The following is a 22,358-nucleotide window of genomic DNA, read 5'->3' on the forward strand; positions in this document are numbered from 1 at the left end:
TTTTGTGGAGAACGGGGTCTCGCTATATTACCCAGGCAGGTCTCGAACTCCTGGGCTCAAGCTATCCTCCCGCCTCTGCCTCCCTGAGAGCTGGGATTACAGGCGTGAGCCACCGCGCCCGGCCTCACTTGAAATTTTTATCTTGTCCTGAAGACTAGCTGCTGCTAAACCAATGCTAGCCTAAAGATATAGGAGTCTCTCTGACAAAATGACCTTCAAGTTAAGGGGAAATGCTGTTTATCTACTCAGACATGCATCTGCGATGTTCATAGCCTTGTTTCAGTTATAATAGTTGTCTTGTTTTTTTCTTAGTTGATTTTGTTAATAATACCTTAATATAGGGTAGGGAGATGTGGCACAGTGTATTGCATTATATACATTTATCACTGATTTACCTAATGTTACATTGTAGATTAAACACTATTAAGTGGTAATACTTGAAAAGGAGCACTTATACCATAAGCCTTAGGAAATAATGTTTGTAATAAACTTAACTATGTTACATATCAGCAGGCAAAAATGTAGAATGTTGCATAGTGTTATATGATGTGATTAAATTATAGTTCCTGCTGTTAAGAAAAATACATTTCTAAAAGTCACCCCCAACCCAAAATATCCACTGGGTCCCCCCCTCCTTACTGCTAGGTCCATTCTCCTCTGCTTGGAGGTTTTCTAAGCATTGATTCATCCTGAAAAACATTTATTGAGTACCAGGCCTAAGATGTCAGGCACCGTGAGAGATCTCAGAAACCACTCTGACTCCATGTTCCATCTGGGCCATACCTAGCCTGCCTTATGTCCTATTGTGCACCTGAAACCCAATCTGGTCACAGCCTCTCTCAAAGTCTCGTGGCCAAGGACCAGTTTGCTGTCGTTCTTATATTAATGTTCTAATCTGTTGCAGAATGATACTTTTATAAAACAAGAAACTAATTTCTAGAAAAATTAAATAACAAAGACAAGCTATAAACCTGAAGTTCTCATTACTATAGTTGATAATATCAGTAAAGTCGCTATACACATTTCTAAATGATTACCCTCAATTGCAGTACTTACACTGGTAACAGTTAAGTTCATGGTACACACTTTGAACTTTGAGTAGCCCTGCTGCAGACACACTTCTGAGTCTTCACTTGAAAGGTTCTTCTCCACGAAAAATCCCCTCCATACTGTCCATGCTTCCTATCCAAGTTCTATTTATTCTTCACAGCTCAGCCTCAAATCCACACTGCACTCAACTAAGCCTACCCAGTGGTTCTTAATTGGGGGTTATTTTGACCTCCTAGGGGACATTTGGCAATGTCTGAAGACATTTTTGGTGGTCACAGCTGAGGGAATTTGGGGGAAGGATACTATTGGCACCTATGAGTAGAAGCCAGGGATGCTGCTAAAATATCCTAAAACAGAACAGCCCTCACAGTAATGAATTATCTAGCCCAAAATGCCAGCAGTGCCAAGGCTGGGAAACCCTGATTTACGCTAACCACTGCCCTCCGGAATCATCTCCTTCACCAAACTCCCATTTATGCCCATGGCCACCACAATCTAGCATTTAATAACATACAGCCTGGCACTGTTTAATAACAGCTGCATGTGTCTGTGCCTCTTTCCCTGACTTAACCATCAACCCCTCTGGAGGATGAAGACAATGTGCACATCACATCTGCAGCCCCCGGGTCTCGGTCGGGTAGCTTCAGAGGGGCTGCTTATACCCAGCAGCTGATTTATTCCCCTCTCTGATGTGATGTAAGTGGCTCTAACTACTTTCTCCATCAACATGTGTATAACAAACTACTTTTAGTCTGCATTAAAAAAAAAAAAAACCTGTAGTACTTACTGATGTAAAGCCTTAAAACATTAGCAGAACTATGGAATGAAAGATGCAGGTGGTTGGATTTTACTGTTTTTACATTTCCTGTCAAGATTGTATGTTTATTATCTAAAGAAAAAAGTCAGTGAAGCATAAAATATGAATGTACAATGCCACTGTTTGATGAGATTCTCTCTGAAAATTATAAACAACTCTTCATACACGTGCTTCCTGTTAATTAGAGGATACTCTGTAGAAGAGCAGCTACAGCAAAAATTGCTGTAATAGTCAAAACCCTCTGCAGTAAGAAGGAAATCCTGCTGAGGATAGTATTTTCTATAGACAAGAATTGCAGGACTCCAGCCAAAGGCCATGCCTTTATCAACGTGCGTAGATGCCACTCTGCAACACAGTGTGTATTGTAATACGTTGTTCTAATTTCTGTTATCAGTCAGTCCTCAATTGTGTGAAAAGTTATCCTAACAGATTATCTAAAAACTACTTCTATTTACATTTGAAAAATAATAAAGAACAGGATGATTTCCATAATTACAATAATTATATAATTATATATTTACATAATTATATAAATATATGACCTTAATATTAAGATTATTATGATCTACATTTTTAAGATATATATATTATTATCAAGATATATTATTAAGATTAAGGCACATAGTATATACATTATAGCATGTGTATTCATACATGCAATATATAACATTATTAAGTTTTATATATATATATATATGATATATAAGAAGATTGTGTAATGAAGTCTTATTATCTGGGTAGCAAACAAAAGTGGCAGACCAGAATAGTACATCAGAGGCTTTATAAACTAAACCGGAATTTCAGACACAGCCTATAAATGTGAGCCAGGATGTGCCTTCTCAATCTAAACACGTTGACTACCTGCTAATATATAAAACTAATTAGCAATCAGAGTTGTTAAACATAACACTGCAAATATTCAGGAAACTGTATAAGCAAAACCCAGAAAAGTCTCAATTTCAATGGGAAAATATAATCAATAGAGAACAAAACCAAAATGACAGAGAAATTAGAATTATTAAATGAGAAATTTACAGCAATTCTCATAAGAATATTCCAACAAGCCATTATGAACACTCTTGAAACAAATTCAAAAATAGAAACTCTCAACAAAGAAACAGAAACTTTAAACTTAAAATTAAACTAAAAAGCAACTCTTAGTTGATGAGATCAATAGCAGAATGCAGATAGCATAGAAATTAGTGAACTAGACATTTAGATCAATAGAAATTATGAATAACAGGAAAATATAGTATCAATAATCATATAAGGCTCAGGGACCTGTGTGGATATTGCAAAAAGATATAATATTCATGTCATTGTAGTCATTGAAAAAAAAGAGAATGTGGGGCTAAAAATATATTTGAAGGAATAATGGCAGAAAACTCTCCCAAATTGTCATCAGTCATAAACCTACAAATTCAAGGAAATCAGACTAAACCAAATAGGATAAACTCAAAGAATTCTACAGCCAGACACATCAAATTCAAACTTCTTAAAAATTAAGACAAAAGAAGAAAAGCTTGAAAGCCAGCAGCAAGAGAAAACCCTTTAGAGGGGAAGGGCAGATTGCTCTCCAGGAGCCAGGGAAGTCAGAAGAATAATTTTGGCTGGCCTGGAGGATAATTCCAGAAGGCTGGAAAATTAATGGCACACTAAGTATCAAATGGTAAAAGAAAAGTACTGCTAACTCAGAATTGTATCACAGGGGAAATATTATTTAGGATTAAGTGTAAAATAAACACATTCTCAGATAAAGGAAAGATAAGATAATTTGTCATCATCAGACTGACTCAAAAGGAATGGTGAAATAAAATTTTTCAGAAATAAAAAGAAAGGAGAATTAAAGGACAAATGGAGCATCAAGTATGAGAAAGCATAAAGGAAAAATTTTACATGCCTGTTAAAATATTTACTTAAAATTAAAAAATAAAAAATAAATATATGACTAAATGTGGTATTCTTCTCTTCAAGTTTTTTTATATTGTGTTTGAATTGAAAAGCAAAATTTATGATGAGGTTTTCAATATATACACAGTAAATGTTTAAGAAAACTATATCAGTGGTTGGGTGTGGTGGCTCACACCTGTAATCACAACACTTTGGGAGGCCGGGACAGGAGGATCACTTGAGGTCAGGAGTTCAAGATAAGCCTGCACAACATAGTGAGACCCTGTCTCTATAAAAAATAAAATTAGTCAGGTGTGATGATGGCATGCCTGTAGTTCTAGCTACTTGGGATGCTGAGGCAAGAGGATCACTAAAGCCCAGGAGTTGGAGGCTGCAGTGAGCTATAATTGTGCTACCACACTCCAGCCTGAGTGACAGAGTCAGATCCTATCTCAAAACAAAACAAAACAAAACAAAACAAAAACAAAAACAAAAACAAAAAAGAAAAGAAAGTTATATTAGAAAAGGAGGAATATAAAGGGGACTAACTGGTGGTAAAGTATTTATATACCAATTTAAGTGGTAAAATGCTGATACTAGTTGACTGTGATAAGCTATGCATGTATATTTTAATTCATAGAGCAAAGAGATTTGCTTGAAAGCACTATAGGTCAATCAAAATGGAATCCTAAGGAATGCCCAAGAAACATGCAGGATTAAAGGAAATTGTATTAAGAATGCAATAAATACAAAGTAACACACAAAAAATAAGAAAGGTAACAAAGAATAAACAAATAATAGAATCACAGACTTCAATTCTAATTACATCAAATATGAATGTTCGATACAGACAAATTAAAATACAAGAGTAACTTGAATATACTTATCAAAAATTAAGAATTTGCAAATATTTTGATGAAATAATTCCATATGGTAGAAATCCTAAAAAAATGTCCTTACAAATGGTCAAAGACTATATACATAAAGATTAAATTTTACAGCATTGTTTGTTTTGGTAAAACACTGGTCCAAACCTAAATGTTTACCAATATGAAATGAGCAATATATATTATATTTACATATCTCATACAATGGAGTACAAAGTAGATCAATTTATATTAGCATAAAAAATGCCTATGTATAGGGAAAATAATAGTTTACAGAATAATACATTTCTATGACCCTATTGTTATGAATTATACGCAATAGTTGTATGTATGTTTATAAGAATAGAAGAAAGCTTAGGAGGATATACATAAATCATTTGCTGTGATTAAATAGGGTAAAGCTACAGGGAGCTTTCATTGCATACTTTTAACATTTTAATAGTATTTGAATTTCCTTTATTAAAAGCATATATAATATTATAAATAATGAAATAAAGCGTTTTCATTTTGGAACAAAGTAACCGAATGATAGAAAAATAATTTCTCATAGTTTATATCTTGAAAACATTGTTCCTCAAATTTAATGAACAAAAATGTCACTGGATGAGAGAGTTTACTCATAATGCAGGATTGCAGGTTCTACCCTGGAGATTCAAACTCATGAGGTCTGGAGCGAGGCACGGGAAGCAGATGTTTAAGAGGTATAACAGCTAGTTTGATGTTGGGGAGTTTCTGCACCCCATAGTTAGGAAACTCTGAATTCTGCAATAACATTATGGTTAAGCAGTATAAGGCTCAATCAGAGATAAAGCAAATGCATATTTTATGTAAATATATTGATGACAACTGGGAAAAATTATTGGTCCTAATGTGTGTGTTTTCTCTGTTTATCAGAGACAAATGAAAGCACAGAGACACTCACAGAAAAGCTGCCAACAGCAATACATATTTCAAGTGGAGAGCAACAGCTAACCTACTTCTTTCAGGGGCCCAAAGGAAAGCTGCCATTGGAAGGCACTTGACGAGACGATCTGTGTCCCAGCATTAGTATCATCATTACCAGGTGAAGGAGAGGAGAGAGCTGCTCTGTGTCATAACCTTGTTCTTAATGCTACTCAATACATTTTTAGCTGGCTGAGGTCAAAGACCCTTGATGCAATTTACTTTGAATCCAAAGTGGAAATAATGAAAATACTTTCATAGGAAAATTGATAAGCTGGTGTGAAAATCAGAATTTTAAATGTCATGCAGAGAGAGTCTGAGAGGTTGGTTTGCTTCAAAGAATTGATAAAGGTAAATGCTTTACAGGACAAAGTGAAAGAGGGAGAAGAATATTTATGATAAGGCAGAGAAGAAAAAGCAATTTCCAATAAGAAAAAGGCAAGAATGCCTCAAGAAGCTAACGAAGAAAAACAGTGAGAAGAAGACTCATCATGTCTCACAAGATAGGAAATGGGAAAGAAAATAAATGTAGGGTATAAGATGAATCAGGAGTGTACTGTACCAAATCAAGAAGTAGAAGTAATAATGCATATTTTATAAATATGTTTCCCAAATATTCACAGAGAGAAGCAAATGGCAGATATGTACAAATGCTGAACTAGAATTGGAAGAGAAAAAAATCAGAATCACATTGTGTGTGTCTGGAAAGGGAAGGAAATAATAAAAACAACAACAACATAGTATTTTCATGTAAGAATTGACTCTAACTTCTTACTAATGTTAATATGTATGCAGATACTGACTCAGCCCTACCAACTGGGGATCAGATAGAAAGAAATAAAAATTTTTGCCCCTAGCCTAGAGAGAACAGATTCTACTAATCAGAAAATCAGGCAGCCGCCTCTCTATCACATGCCTACCAAAATAATCCATAGGGAACAGGTACGTCAGTGCTCACAGCATCCTCTACAGGCATTCCTCTGATGAGACCACTGAGGAAACAGAAGGAGCTAGTGGAGATGAGGTCCAGTTTCTACCACACTGTTCCTTAAAGGGCTAAATATCTAGAGATGGGCTAAATGACTGGACCAGACTGAGGTTTCCAAAGTGGCCTCAATACATTTTTAAAGAAATTTCTGAACCAAGTGGAGTTGGGCTTGTGAAGAATCAGTATGATTAAGGAGAAATAAGTCACATTTTCTTTGCAAAATGGAAGGTGATGTTAATGAATGTTAACTCCTATGCAAGAGGAAATTTGAAAACTAAGGAGGGATGTCAGGAAGCAGAAAGAGAAAATGAGAAGTAAATCAACAGGGTTGGTTCAATGTTTTAAAATACTTCATAGTTTTGACCTTCCTCCCACCTCAAGTTTAGACAAATGTGGGACAGGAACCCAGGCATTTTACCTCCTCACTTTTCCTCTGCATACCTTCTTTCTATACTCCCTCAACACTATCCACTAGGTTTTTCACCTTTTTAGTACCGCAGCCTTCTGCTTGCTCCCCTGCACAGATTTAAAACTCTGAAGTCTAGTCTAGAAAATAGTGCTCTCGATTGATAAATAAATAAGATAAAGTAACTTAGAAAGTTATTTTCTCTCCTAACAAAATTTCAAGGCCAATTTTCTTGCTGTGAATGTTTAAAAAACAAAAATCCAGTTTTGGATATTAGAAGCTATATTACCTTTTTCCCTTCTCCCTTCCCATTGTAATTATCCTAGTAATTCCTCATTATTGGCCCTTCAACATTCCCCTATCCCAGGAAGACAGATGGCTCAGGCCTATGAAAGAAAAAGTCACATTTTCATAAATATATAATGGAGTTATTAACTTTTAATACTTTCCCATTCCTTTAAATGTTCAAGGAGAACATTTTTTTCCAGTGACAAGGGCCAAGAAAAACCCAAAGGCATTTGATATGATCTAGCATTGCTAATTTAGTGTGAGTCTGCTTTGCCATATTTATAACGGGTTTTGGATACTGTTCATACTTCCTACTATTCCATTTGCTTTCCTTTTAGGCAGAGGTAACATCTTCCTGTCTCAGAGTAAGATCTGTTCGCATGAAAACAAATCTCAAGTTCAGGACAAATTGCTGATGGGATCCGGCCCCTCAGCTACAGCAAAAGCCAGAAGAGGGACTGGACCACAGGCTAGCACTTCCTCCTGCCCATGACCCTACACCAGATCAGGGAAGAAAGAGGAAGGGGGAAGCCCGGTGCATCCACCTGCCTGCCCCGCTTGCCTCAGCATGAGAGTGCAGAGGCAGCGGCAAGATCAGCATCTACAATGAGTGGTCATACCTCAGTGGTCTAGGCAGAACCCGTTTAAAATGCCCATAGGACTGGTATCAGAGGAGAAGCAACTGTGTTTCTCATTAATCACAAATTACACATTCAGGACAGTTTCTTTCTGTAGCTACACAATTGATATCCTATAAAAACTGCATTAGCTTGTACTAGCCTAAGTAATGGTGTGCAAAGCAACCTTCCTTCCTTCCTTCCTTCCTTCCTTCCTTCCTTCCTTCCTTCCTTCCTTCCTTCCTTCCTTCCTTCCTTCCTTCTCTCTCTCTCTCTTTTTTTTGGAGTTTCTCTCTTGTTGCCCAGGCTGGAGTGCAATGACGTGACCTTAGCTCACTCAAACTGCCTCCCAGATTCAAGCAATTCTCCCACCTCGGCCTCCGGAGTAGATGGGATTACAGGCACCCACCACCGTACCCAGCTAATTTTTTGTCTTTTTAGTAGCGACAGCGTTTCACCATGTTGCCCAGGCTGGTTGCGAACTCCTGATCTCAGGTGATCCACCAGCCTTGGCCTCCCAAAGTGCTGTGATTACAGGCATGAGCCACCACACCAGGCCAAGTATATTTCAATACGAAAGACTCATGAGTTTTCATGTACATGAAAATTGAACTTACCATCCAGTAAAGTTTCACAACATACTTTCCATAGCTATTGAACAAAGGCATATGACCCTTCACAGCCTTGCACAGAGAGTATATGTGTTCCCAGGGCTTCCAGGGGAGAAGAGGAGGTTCCCCTGAGGTCCCCTTAAAATAGTTGCTCAAAATTCCTCCATTGAAGATCTTCCACACTGCATAGATTTCACTGATAATCCACCTCATCAGCTAGAGACAAAAAACATTAGTGTTAATTGGTTATTTTTCAGTTGTAAGTACTGTAATTTAGGAAGAAATACAGTAAAAAGAAATCCACTTCCAAGAATAATATCCAATTATACATGTTATGTATTCCATACTTTCATTTCTGATCTACAGAATAAAATGATAGGTCTTGCTTTTGTTTTCGGGAAATACAGTCACAATACAAACTAAAATGTCTCATACTAAACATACTCGTAGCTAAGAAAGCTGTCTGCTGAAGTAAACTGTGGGTGATTTGGCAACGACTTCTATTTGACACTGACATTCATATCAGTGGTGTGCGTGTGTGTGAGAGAGAGAAATCTTCTGATAATTGTGACAAATGAGTGAGCTACTCTTTTGTAAATGTTGAGATATTTGAGAAGGATATTATCTCTTGTATGTCAATAGGACCAATTAGAGAAGAAATGAGATCTGAAAGAATTAAAATGGGGTAGACATGTAAATATACTGTAAATTCCATATGTCATGGGTTGATCTGTAACTGTTGAAATGCTCTAAGTAAAACGTCCCCTTGCAGTGTTTTTAACAGGCAGCAAGACCCGGTGGGTCGATGGACTTCAGAGTGGAAACAGAGACCAAGATTTGAATCCTCTTTCAGATCTTCACAGCCTTCTGCTTTTGGGAAAGTTGCTTCCACCTGGTAAGTTGCAGTTCCTCATCTGTAGAATGTAGATAATAGTAGCTATTTTTCAGCATTTTTTTGTGAGGACTAGAAGCAGTATGTAAGAAATCTCTAGGTCACAGTGGGTGTTCAATAAAGTCATTGTTACCTCAGTAGTATCTGATTTTCTGAAATATTCATCTCATGTTTAACTGCCTGGTTTATAAGGAAATTAAATATTTAATATTGGCCTTATAAGATTTATGTTTCTCTTAATTTATCTAGGAAATTCTTAATGTTTGGTAAAGTAGAAAAAGACAAAGCAAGTATCCTCCTGTATATCTGGAAATTTTATTGTAGAATATTTTATACTTTCCTTCCCTTGAAAAATGAAAAGCTAAAGTCTAAGTGTGTTTAGGATTCATAAAATAGGTGTATTTTATACTAAAACATAAAATATATTAGAGATAATTTTATACTAATATGTATAACTGGTTGAAGAAATATAACACTTTGATTTTAATATTGGTCAAGATATTGAAGATAAGAAAAAGTATTTCAATCAATATTGACTATGCCTCACTCCTCTGAGTCTTAGGAGAAAATAATTTTTAAAAGTTCTTGTTTCTGATTTAATTAACTTAGAGGAGTGGAACAGGCCTGCTTGTATGGATAAAACCCGACCCAACATGGGGCGGGGAGGTGGGGAGTAGGAGGTGGGGAGATGAGTTCCCACCAGAAGTAGGACAGCTGTATTGCAATCCAAGTACACTCCAGTTTCCCTTGCACTATCACATCATACAACATCACCGTACCCGCCCGCTTGATGTGGCATAGGACAATATGGGCAGCCACTTCATGTCCAGTGCTGGTCATATGGATCCCAAGGGGGGAAGCCCGGAGGGAGAGAGTACAGCTACTCTGAGACCGGGGGCAGGAGAATAGAGGCTCACAAAACTCAGGCAAAGAGACTTCATTTTCCTTTTGAATGTTGGTGTGTAAAATACTGTTACCTTAAGTGAAATAAGCCAAACAAAGACAAACAACTACATGATTTCACATATATGTGGAATCTAAAAATACAAAAGTCTGAGAAACGGACAGAGAAATGGTGGTTACCAGGGTCTGGAAGGAAGGGGATATGGGGAAGATGTTGGTAAGGGGTACAAAATTTTAGTTCTGAAAGATAAGTTATGGAGATCTACTTGCAACAATGCAGCTGTAGTAACAATATTGTATTGTATACCTGAAATTTGCTCAGAGAATAGATCTTCAGTGTTCTTAACACACATATACACATACACAATAACACACACAATAATACACAATATTAACTGATACACACAATAATAACTGAGTTGATGGTTATGTTGATTAGCTTAATTGTGATAAATATTTAACAATGTATATCAAATCATCAAGTTGTATACCTTAAATATATACAATCTTTGGTCAGAAACAGGGGCTGATGCTTGTAATCCCAGCACTTTGGGAGGCCGTGTGGGAGGATTGCTTGAGCCCAGGAGTTCGAGACCAGCCTGGAAATGTGGTGTGATCTCATCTCTACCAAAAATTTTAAAATTAGCTGGGGGTAATGGCACATCCCTGTAGTCCCAGCTACCAGGAATCTGAGGTGGGAGGATCATTTTTAGCCCAGGAGGCTGAGACTGCACTGAGCTGTGTTCACACCACTGCACTCTAGCCTGAGCAACAGAGCAAGACTTTGTCTCAAACACCAACCCCCCATATATATTTTTCAGTAGTATATATGTATATATAACACCAAAACTTAAAGGTGAACAAGGGAGAGTTGAAATCAACTGTCTGGGAATGGTTTAAGTAGGACTGGAAGGCAATTCATGATGAGACTTTAGTTCATATTTCTGTACATACCTCACTGCAGAGTAAATGTTCATTTGCTGAAAATAAGTCAAACATTATTTCGTTTTTCACAACTACTGGAGTCTGAAAAAAAAAATATATGTATATATTACTTCTTAAGAAAAATAATAAAAAAGTAATTTAATGAAATAGTTTTAATCCATTTATGCCTGAGGTTGCAATTTTTGAATTTTTGCAATCAGACCTTGGCGATGACCTTGAGCAGTAGGATATAAATAACTCCTACATGCTTAGTGTTCCAATAATGGAACACTAGGCATAAATCGGTTGGTGCTGGAAATAGGCCAACCTGATTCAACCTGATTGAAGACAATTTTTTCATGAACCAAGGAGTCAGGGATGGTTTGGAGATGATTCAAGCACATTACATTTATTGTGCACTTCATTTCTACTATTATTCCATTGTAATGTATAATGAAATAATTATACAACTCACCATAATGTAGAATCAGTGGGAGTCCTGAGCTTGTTTTCCTGCAATTAGATAGTCCCATCTGGGGGTGACTGGGGACAGTGACAAATCATCAGGCATTAGATTTTCATAAGGAGTGCACAACCTAGATTCCTCACATGCATGCGCAGTTCACAATAAGGTTCACACTGCTATGAGAACCTAATGCTGCTGCTGATCTGACAGGAGGCGGAGCTCAGCTGATAACGCAAGTGATGTGGAGCAGCAGTGAGTACAGATGAAGCTTTGCTTGCTCACCCACCGCTCACCTCCTGCTGTGTGGCCCGGTTCCAAACAGGCCACAGATTGGTACTGGTCCATGAACCAGGGTTGGGGACCACTGCTTTAAAATCGAAATTAACCACTGAAACTAAACCTGAAAACTTAGTTAACATCTGATAGCAGGGAAAATATCTTCATCTTGGATGACTAATATTAGCCTAATAGCCTTTCTCCCATTTAATGATTATTGTCTATTTTGTTAGTGTTAAATTTTTGTTTGAGATTGTGATAGCTTTTTAAAATCTAGTTCAAGTTAATATCCTGTTAGATTAAGAAATTATTTTAATGGTCATTATTTAATTAGTACACATCTAAATCAGGTACCAATAAATAATAATAAAGTAAAACTAATAGGGAAATACCAATTATAACTTTTGAAAAGTGAGCTATAATTCATATCAAGTATATATATTTAACATACCAAATTAACATGAAAATGATTTTGATTACAGAATCAGGTTTTTAAGGAAGTTAACACCATCAATTACTTTCATTCATCTATACAAGTAGCATCTTGAAAAGTCAATAAAAAAAGTTAGAAAAAAATTTACCTAAAACTGCCTTAAAGGCGTAAATTGACTCTGCAGAACATAAATTATAAAGATAGTTTCTTCTGGCTTGACTGACTGTGATGGAATGCTTCTGAAATGCCCCTATACTTCAGTGATTACCAAAGTTGATAATCTATACATTAATAAGTATTAGATACCTAAAGTTTGCAGTATTAGTCTTGATAGCCTTCTGCTGACAAGTGAAAAGTGGAAATTAAGTTTGTAAAATACAACAAATGTTAAGGCAGAGGTCTCTACAATGACATTTTCACACTTCTACTGCCTATACCTGTACCTGGGGCAGGATAAATCTCCAGACATCCTAATCTATTCAATATATTCAGTGCTCAAGTGTCTGGGCCACTCGTTTCTAGTTCTCAGAAATAAACAAGTCTGGTAAATTATTCTGTGATCAGAACTTGTTAACCTTCTTGGTTGGAAGGGCTCATGTTTATTCTGCTATCCTAAATTCAGGATTTTAAGGTACTTTATGATAGTGTAATCGAGTAGCTTAGCTTCAAAATGCATTTTGAAACTTTTTTTCCTTTATTTCTGTTAGCCATAAAATATACTGTAAAATTTAGTTTCCCTCCTTTCCCACCAGGCATCCCGATGCACAGTGCTCACTTATCTAATTATGCGCTTGCTTAAAAATCCCAGGGGCTACTTTTGAAATAAACCAGGCATAGAGATCCAGCTGCACAATTCTCCTGCTTAAGTGGAGTTATGAACAATTAGTCTACCATTATCAGGCCAAAGTCAAGATGATGTCAGTGATATCAACGAAACCTGCAGATGGGCAAATATTCAAGATAGCCATTGGAAGAGACTTGCAGACCTGCATCCTCCTGGACATGTTTCGCCTACCAAGTTTTCCCTCTTAAACTCCCTCAATTAACCCCCAAAGCAAAAATTGTCTTTTAAGGGCATAAGCCTGGCCATTCCCCAACTTCTAGCATTTGAATACAGTTACTTTACTTTCACCACATCTTGTTTCTTGTGTTCTGGCCTCTGGGCAGTGAGCAACCAAATTTGAGTCAGTTACTAATTTGGTGCCCTTTGTGAAAAACTGTGTGTTTCAAGTGACTCAGCCTGTATGCCTGGTTTCCAATGAGTGGAGCAATTGCCTGCAGCAGTGTGCCAGGGATTATTTGTTAATGCTACCAGTCAGGGCAGGGGCCACTTGCAAATGCCAGCAGCTCATGGCTAGTTGTCCCCAAACCTGGGACCAGCAGTTACCAAGACTGCCTTTGTCTCAGGGAATTTCCCTTCCCTCCTTTTCATGGCATCAGCTCTTGCTATCACTCTCTGTTGGTGTAAGGAAAGCAACACCTGGGAAGTCAACAGGCTCCAAGAACTGGGTAAGTCAACTGGAATGCACCTGAAAATCCTCTGTCTCTGCCATCTGGTTTCTCTAGCTGTTTGTCCTAGTGTAGGTCATCTGTGCTGCTGTGTTGCCCTCTGTGACGTCTGGACTTAATGCAGGACAATTAAACTGTGGTGCTGTCTGCGTTTGAGACAAGGTCTCAGGATATTTCTCCAGTATCATCTTTCAGGGATCAGTTTGGGGCGCTCCATCTGTGTCAGATCCATTCGTGTTTGTGTCTGTTTAGTCTCACCCCTACTTCTGAGGGTGCTTTGGAATGGTCTCAATCGCACCAGCCAAGACCAGGTCCATCTGATTGTCAGAATGCAGCAAAACAGGCTTCTCCTCACTAGGGAACAAACTCTTTCCAAAATCCTGGCCCCTGATTTTTTGCGGACACTCAGGAGTATTTATTGTATCTGTGTCAAGCTTTGCGCAGGAAAAAAAAACGTGAATTATTTTCTAGTCTACCTGAGACTCCAGCTGGTTACACACTGTGGCTTGCTTGTGTGAAAATTTTAAAACTGATGGCAAATTACAGCAAAAAAGAATCAGAGCTCAAATACTTAACCTGCAACTTTAGAGTTAAGTAGAACCTTCTAAAGCTCTCTATCTATTTTCCTTGTCTGCCTGTTTTGAATCTGCTGTTATTAAGCTAATGGTGTTGATATAAAACATATGATTTCAAGGTTATTCGGAATTTTATTTTTCTTATATAGTTCATCCAGTTTCAGCTAAAACCTAAACATTGGAAACTCATTTAAAACTGAAGGCAAAAGGATAAAACATGTTTTTAAAAATGAAAATGTCTTTATCCAAAATTTTGGTCCAGAGCTATTACAGGATTCCTTACCAGGGCAAACAAAGTTTAGCCACGTGGAAAGGTCTCAATTTTCTCAAAAATAAGATGGATCCAGCTATCTTTTATAGGCCACTGAGTTTTTGATGTTCTCTCATGGCTAGAGTCCTGAGATAAAAACTCCTGGGTCTTTGTGTGTGTGCGCACGTGTGTGTGTGTGTGTGTGTATACATACACACATATACATATACATGTTTAGATATGTTTATGTATATGTACATGTATTATGCTTTTTGTTGTGTCTAACATACTACCAAACTGGCTTATAAATAAATGAGTATTCATAAAATAAGCCCAAATGCTTTTCAAGTTCAAATGAATCTTTGGTAAATAAAACTTGTTTTAAAATTATTAGTACAATAAAGCCAGAGAAGGTGGCTCACACCTGTAATCTCAACACTATGGGAGATGAAGGTGGGCAGATCACTTGAATCTAGGATTAAGAGACCAGCCTGAACAACATGACAAAACTCTGTATCTACAAAAAATAGAAAAATTAGCTGGGCATGGTGGTGTGTGTCTATGGTCCCAGCAACTTGGGAGGCTAAGGTGGAAGGACCACCTGAGCCCAGGAGGTTGAGGCTGTCATGAGCTATGATCATTCCACTGCCCTCCAGCCTGGGCAAGAGTGAGATCCTGTCTCAAAAAAAAATTAGTAAGATAAAACTAAAAATGTCTTCAGAATCATCAGCATACATTTTTGTCTAGATATGTTTTATGTTTGCCTCTGCTAGCTATTTTAAGGTGTCAGAGTTTGGCACAAAGATTGTGAGACTATCAACCCAGCCAAAAATAAAACAATCTTTGTTTGTGTGACTTTTTTTTTAAACAAATAAGACTAACTTAATATTGTTGTTTCATTAAAAATGACTAAATCTTCTGAGTTATCAGCAAAATGCCTACGTATTTCACTTTAAGATTCTTATTTAGGTGAAGAACCAATGATCACAGACTTGATAAATGGTTAGAAAAAAAACTTTAAATGATGACTACCTTCGTTTAATATCTCAGTTTTCAAGACTAATCTATTATACACTGTTAAAAATAAAAAAAAATGAGCACATAAAAATGAGATAAATGCTTGGAGGAAGATTTTTTTGTGTAATTTAAAATCTTAAAATTATTTTGGATGCTCATTGGATATCTGGTCATTTCCAACTATAAAAGGGTTTAATATAAAAAATACGTGTTTCTAAAATTTGTAAAATGGTTTCATTTATGAAATGCTAACATCTGATAAACAGTTAAGGATTTCTTGCTGCTTAGGTTTTCACGAAAATTTAACATTACTAAAAGTATAAATTTTTGTTAATATATAATTCCATAAATTGTGTTCTTATTTTAAAATAATTTTACATAATTTAAGGGTTATTTACAAGTTTTTTATTTAAAAAGGTGACTTACATAGTTTGGCTCCGTGTCCCCATCCAAATCTAATGTTGAATTGTAATTCCAAATGTTGGGGGAGGAGCACAGTGGGAAGGTGATTGGATCACGGGGGCAGATATTTTTCCTTGCTGCTCTGCTGATCATGAGGGAGTTCTCATGAAATTTGATGGTTTAAAAGCTTATGCACTTCCCCCTTACTCTCCCTCTCTCCTGTCACCATGTGAAGAAGTGCTTTCTTCCCCTTCACTTTCTGCCGTGATTGTAAGTTTCCTGAGGCCTACCCAGCCATGCCTCCTATACAGCCTATGGAACTGTGAGTCAATTAAACCTCTTTTCTCCATAAACTGCCCAGTCTCAGGTATGTCTTTATAGTAGTGTGAGAATGGACTAATACAGTGGCTGGACACAGTGGCTAATGTTTGTAATCCTAGCACTTTGGGAGGTCAAGACAGGAGAATCACTGGAGTACAGGAGTTCAAGACCAGCCTGGGCAACATAGTGAGATCCTATCTCTGAAAGTAAAATAAAGTAAAAAAAAAGTAAATAAAAGAGAGATATTTATATAAATATGAAAATATATTTTTGGTTAAAAAAGGTTATAAAAAATAATTTTATGTAAAAAACTTAGATGGTAAACTTTTGGCCTAAAATTAAATGACTTATTATTTAAAAAAGAAAACCACATAAAACAAGAAAATCCAAACATGTCATATATGGTCTGTGTAAGTTGTGACAATGTACATAAATTATTTTCTAGAGTCTTTTTAAAATTGGACCCCTACGTTAAAAAAAAAGGTTTTCTTAAGGTATTTATTTGCACTCAATAAAATTACTATAAGTTTTTATTTAAATTCTATTATTTGTTTATTTTAAAAACTTATCAGAATCATATCTTAAAAATTCAAATTTGTTGTTTGTTTTGCTGCTTTCAACTCTTTCTCCCTTTCAGAAAGGCTGAGATGATAACTTTCTCCTTCAGCTTTTTCATCAGATCCTGTAACTTTTTTCATCTGGTTCTAGTTGTTGTTGTGGCCTGATGCTAAAATGTTTTATCTTAAAAATAAAATAAATGTAATACAATAAAGTATAGGTAAACACAATGTTTTCCAAAACTATAACTTGATTCTGTATTCTTGGCTTTTTAAATATGTCTAAATTTTTCAATGAAATCACAAAACTTCTCATGCAGTTACTAAAAATTGTGTATTCCCCTACTATACTCATAACCTTGAACACACTTTTCCTGTGTCTGATTCAATTCAAGTTTTTTTTTCATCACGTTTGACTTCCAGGTTATCTAAATGGGTTTTCCATAAGGAAAATCAACCACACTAAAAAAGATTTCTCTTTGCCTTTTGGGCAACTGGCTTTAAAAAAATAAGATTTTATATTTTACCAAGATAATTCCTATATTATTATTATTATTAGATTTTTGATTGCATAAAACCCTACGATTAAAAAGAGTTAAGGTTTTTACATTCATGTAACCTTTTATATTGCCTTTAAAGTCTTTTAACTATCAGGCCCATGATTCTGTTATTGTTTGTTTGTTTTTGAGACAGGGTCTTGCTCTGTCACTTGGGCTGGAGTGCAGTGGTCCAATCTCAGTTCACTGAAAACTCTGCCTCCCAGGTTCGAGTGATTCTTGTGCCTCAGCCTCCGGGGTAGCTGGGATTACAGACATGCATTACCACACCTGGATAATTTTCATATTTTTAGTAGAGATGTAATTTCACCATGTTGGCCAAGCTGGTCTCAATGAAGCACCCACTTCAGCCTCCCAAAGTGCTCAAAGTGCTGGGATTACATGAATGAGCCACCATAGCCAGCGTGTGATTCTGTTTTGATCAAATGTTTTGAGCCCTTTAATGTCTTTGACAAATGTCATCGGAAGTTAAGTTTTTCTAAATTAAGTCTCAGATTTGTTTCTGAAACTTATCAAAAGTATAAAAATTAATCACTACAAGGTTGTAAAATATTTTTACAATTTCCAGTCAAGTCATGGACTACTATCAATACCTTCACCCCACTGAAAGATTTCTTATCAGGTGCTATTAACTAATCCTTCTGCTGTTAAGTTACAGAGTCTTGCCTCCTGGGCACACAGATGCCTAAACAGCTGATAGCTCAATGCATAAAACTTAAAGACAGGTCAATTTGGTACCCTTGCTTTTTGACTTTAATTTTGGGCTCTTATATTACTTAAAAGGGCTTTAATAATTAATAAACACCTGCCCACCTCCATTCCTATCTTGCCTAAAATGGGTAATTGACTGTAAGTCTTTTGACTCTAAGTCCCTTGGCCAGAGGGGTGCCACCAAGGAAGATGATGGCCTGGCACAGGTAGTCACACCAGCCTGACATTAATATGAACCAAAATAAAACCTTGACCATTGATACTGCCTCTGGCATATCTTGCCCAAAAAGGAAAGGGGGAATATATACTAAAAAGTAAAATCCTAAGGCTTCCCCAACTTACTGGGCAGACCCACTTCCTTGACCAAGGGAACCTCAGGAAAAAGACTTTTATGTTTATACAAATTTAAAACAGCATCATCTTGTGCAATTCATATCTGTTATTTGTATGAAATGTAAACCATGTACTTATATTGAGCAGAGACTGAATATTGTTAGTAACACATTAATATTAAGTACATTATATTAATATCACAGAATTTATATTCTTCATGTCAATGTTATCTAATACTATAAGTAACTTAAAAGCGTGGTTCATATATATTTTACTTTATTTCAAATATCTTATAAGTAGGCATTCAAAAAATACTCTGGCAGATAGAATATTATTTTTGCGTTTTAGTGAATCTTTGAATTTAGATTCATCTGATTTACTCAACTAGTAAGAGTACTTGAAAAATATGGTGGATATATTATATTTTCTTGAATTAGTAGCAGTTCTAATGAGGCTAAAACTTTTAGGAATAAAATAAATTTTATATATATACATAATTTTAATGGATTCCACAAATGTACAGAACAATCAGGTTTATTACCATCATTTGACTACTTCTAAATCATTTAGCCCACTGGTTTCCTATGAATTAAGTGAAAATAATAGCAGATTCAAGGAAGGATAAAGGCATTAGTGGTAATTTAACCATTGGAAAATCTAAATATATTCAAACAAACATAGCTGTTATGAAGATAGACCAGTGTGTCTAAAGATTTAATCTCTATAAGTGCTATTTAAAAATGAAAGTTTATTGAGTGATGTTCCAGTCAGTATGATTCAAGTGGTTGGGTGTGAGATCCAGAAATAAATGTGTTCTCTGGAAAATGCTTCTAGAATCCCTGAAATAGAGATATCTAAGTGCAAAACTCTTGGACCGGAAAATTAATGCTAATAAACATAGGAGAAAACAGATCTCCATGCTATGAATGTTCATGCAAAGAAGCAGAAGGAAGTGTGTCAGTCAGAAATTAAGGAATAACTTCATGCACAACATTTTAAGTGATAATGTAACATTTTGGAGAGAAGAAGAAAAATCAAGGCTGTAAACAAAAATTCAATAATATCTTGGAAACCAGTACAAGAAATATTAAACTATATTGATAAACACTTATTTTTGATTAGTTGCCAAAAAGCAATTACTTTTTTTACTAAATACCACAAGAGAAAATTACCCTAAATCATTATAAAAATGCAATTTTTATCACTAGGATAATACATCCACATAGTAAGTATTTTATTTAATAGAAAAAACTTTCTTACCCGACTAAATAAAATATCCTGTGGACGTTTCCAGGAATAAATTTTCAACGATGGTGGCAACTCAATCTTTCCTTCAGGGTCTTCAAAAAAATGCTATATAAAAATAAATTGAGTTTTTTCTCCATATTGTTTTATTAAAATAAAAACAACTGAATTTTAATAAAAAAGAAACAAATTGATTTGGTCAATCAATAAGCCTTTACAGAGCAGTTTGTGTCCTTGTCGTAAGAGCTAATTCATGGAGTATTTTAAAAATACTGAATTTAACAATAATGTATATAATTAACATATACTCATTGATTACATGTAATATGCTCATTGATTTTTGAGCTGCATTTTGATTGTATGTGAGGCAGCCCAAACAAGCATGAGATGCTTTGGAAAGTAAATTGGATATGGCAGGAAAGTAATTTACGATGGGCCAGATATGGCCACATTCTCTACTGAAAAAATTTTTTTACCTGAATGGAGAAGATTTAAAAATATTTATTTAATTTTCAACTATTGGAATCATAAACAAGATTATATATAAATAAAACTTGGATGTTTGACCTGATTTTCATTTATCAATTTTAAAAATTAATCTCTTTCCTTTGAGATAATTATAGATTCATATACAGCTGTGTGAAATAATACAATGGGTTGTTGTATTCCCTTTACCCAATTTTTCCAAGTGTAACATCTTGTGAAACTGTAAGCAGTATCACAACCAAGATATTGACATAGACGGTCAAGATATAGAACAGTTTTATCACCACAAGTACCATTCCTATGCTTTTTCATAGCCATACCTATGCTCCCACTCCCCATCGCATACCCCATCCCTAACACCTGGCAGCAATCCTCTGATCTCTATTTCTATAATTTTGTCATTATATACTAAATGTCTATATAACATTCAGTAATGTTATATAGATGAAATCACATCATTTGTGGTATAATTGTAAGGAAGTATGAAATCCTTTGGATTTGTTTTGCTTCTGTCAGTATAATTCTCTGGAGATTCATCCAAGTTGTTTCAAGTATCAATAGTTTGTTTTTGTTTATTGTTGAGTAATATTTCATGTATAGACATTTGTTTTTTCACCAATTGTTTATTGAAGAGCATCTGGGCTGTTTCCAGGGTTGGGCTATTACCAATAAAGCTGCTGTGAACACCTGCATAACATAAGTTTTCATTTATCTAAGATAAATGCCCAAGAATGCAATGAATTCATTAATTTTTGAACTCTTATTATGGGTCAATTAGTGAGCTCTGGAGAAAGAATAATATCCAAATGCATACTCTCAAATGCTAGCAATCTAGTAAGTTAGAATTGCTTCAGGCAAGTACTACGTAAGAGTTCTTCTTATAAAACATAACATTAAAATTGCCAGGTTATAAATGAAATTGCTTCGGGAATATAAAACCATCTGTACAGGAAAAAGAGCAACTAAGCTTCACCTGAGTTAATAACGACAGGGATAAATAAATACTGTTTTGTGATTTTCATAGTAATCACGTTTTTACCCTAAATCTGGTGTGGTCTGAGAAACAGGTTATATTTGAGGGCATTGTGTACAGTTTGAACATTGTAAGTATATATGTTTATCTTAAGATGTAGTTTATTGTCACCTTTAAGATACTGGAATAATCTGAATGAAGACAAAGCATATGTCAACATCCAGGCAAGATTCTCAAAAAGCGAATCATCGAAAAATTGACTGAATTTCCAGGAGCTGTTGCTACACTTCTGGGGTTTCCTTACGTCATTTTCCCCTCCTTTATTGCAAATATTTAGTTGTTTTAAAGTCCCTTATCTAACAACGCCAAAATCTAAAGTGTTCATGGATCAATTTCTATTATTTGATTTCTCCTCTTGGTTTTCAGTCGCTTGGTTCTGTTTCTTTTCATATCTTGTAATTTTTTTTAAAAAAAAACCTTTTATTTTATAATTGGGGGTACATAAGGAGCTTTGTTCCACAGGTAAACTCATGTCACAGGGGTTTGTTGTACAGATTATTTCATCAGCCGGTTATTAAGCCTACTACCTAATAGTTATCTTTTCTGCTCCTCTCTTTCTTCCCAGCCTCCCTAATCAAGTAGATCCCAGTGTCTGTTGTTTCCTTCTTGGTGTTCATAAGTTCTTATGATTTAGCTCCCACTTAGAAGTGAGAATGTGTGGTATTTGGTTTTTTGTTCCTGCATTAGTTTGCTAAAGATGATACCCTCCAGCTCCATCCATGTTCCCACAAAAGACATGATCTTGTTCTTTCTCATGGTTTCATAGTGTATACGTACACATGGTGTATATGTATCCATGGTGTATATGTATCACATTTTCTTTATTCAATCTGTCATTGATGGTTATTTAGGTTGCTTCCATGTTTTTTGCTATTGTGAATAGTGCTGCAATGAACATTCACATGCATGTATCTCTACGGCAGAACGATTTATGTTACTCTGGGTATATAGCCAGTAATAGGATTGCTGGGT

General features: G+C 35.7%; 1 protein-coding gene across 1 annotated transcript in view; it reads right to left on the reverse strand.

Moving 5' to 3' along the window:
- Positions 1-22,358, reverse strand: part of ADGB (androglobin) — a 249,984-nt gene that overhangs the window by 172,989 nt on the left and 54,637 nt on the right. The window contains exons 3-5 of the mRNA XM_011959441.1: positions 19,883-19,975; positions 11,246-11,317; positions 8,503-8,712 (exon numbers count right to left, since the gene is read on the reverse strand). Of these exons, the coding sequence (XP_011814831.1) occupies positions 8,503-8,712; positions 11,246-11,317; positions 19,883-19,975 (375 nt within the window). The remainder of the gene's footprint in view (positions 1-8,502; positions 8,713-11,245; positions 11,318-19,882; positions 19,976-22,358) is intronic.

Source organism: Colobus angolensis, unplaced genomic scaffold (genome assembly GCF_000951035.1).
Source record: "Colobus angolensis palliatus isolate OR3802 unplaced genomic scaffold, Cang.pa_1.0 Scaffold493, whole genome shotgun sequence".
Lineage (NCBI taxonomy): Eukaryota > Metazoa > Chordata > Mammalia > Primates > Cercopithecidae > Colobus > Colobus angolensis.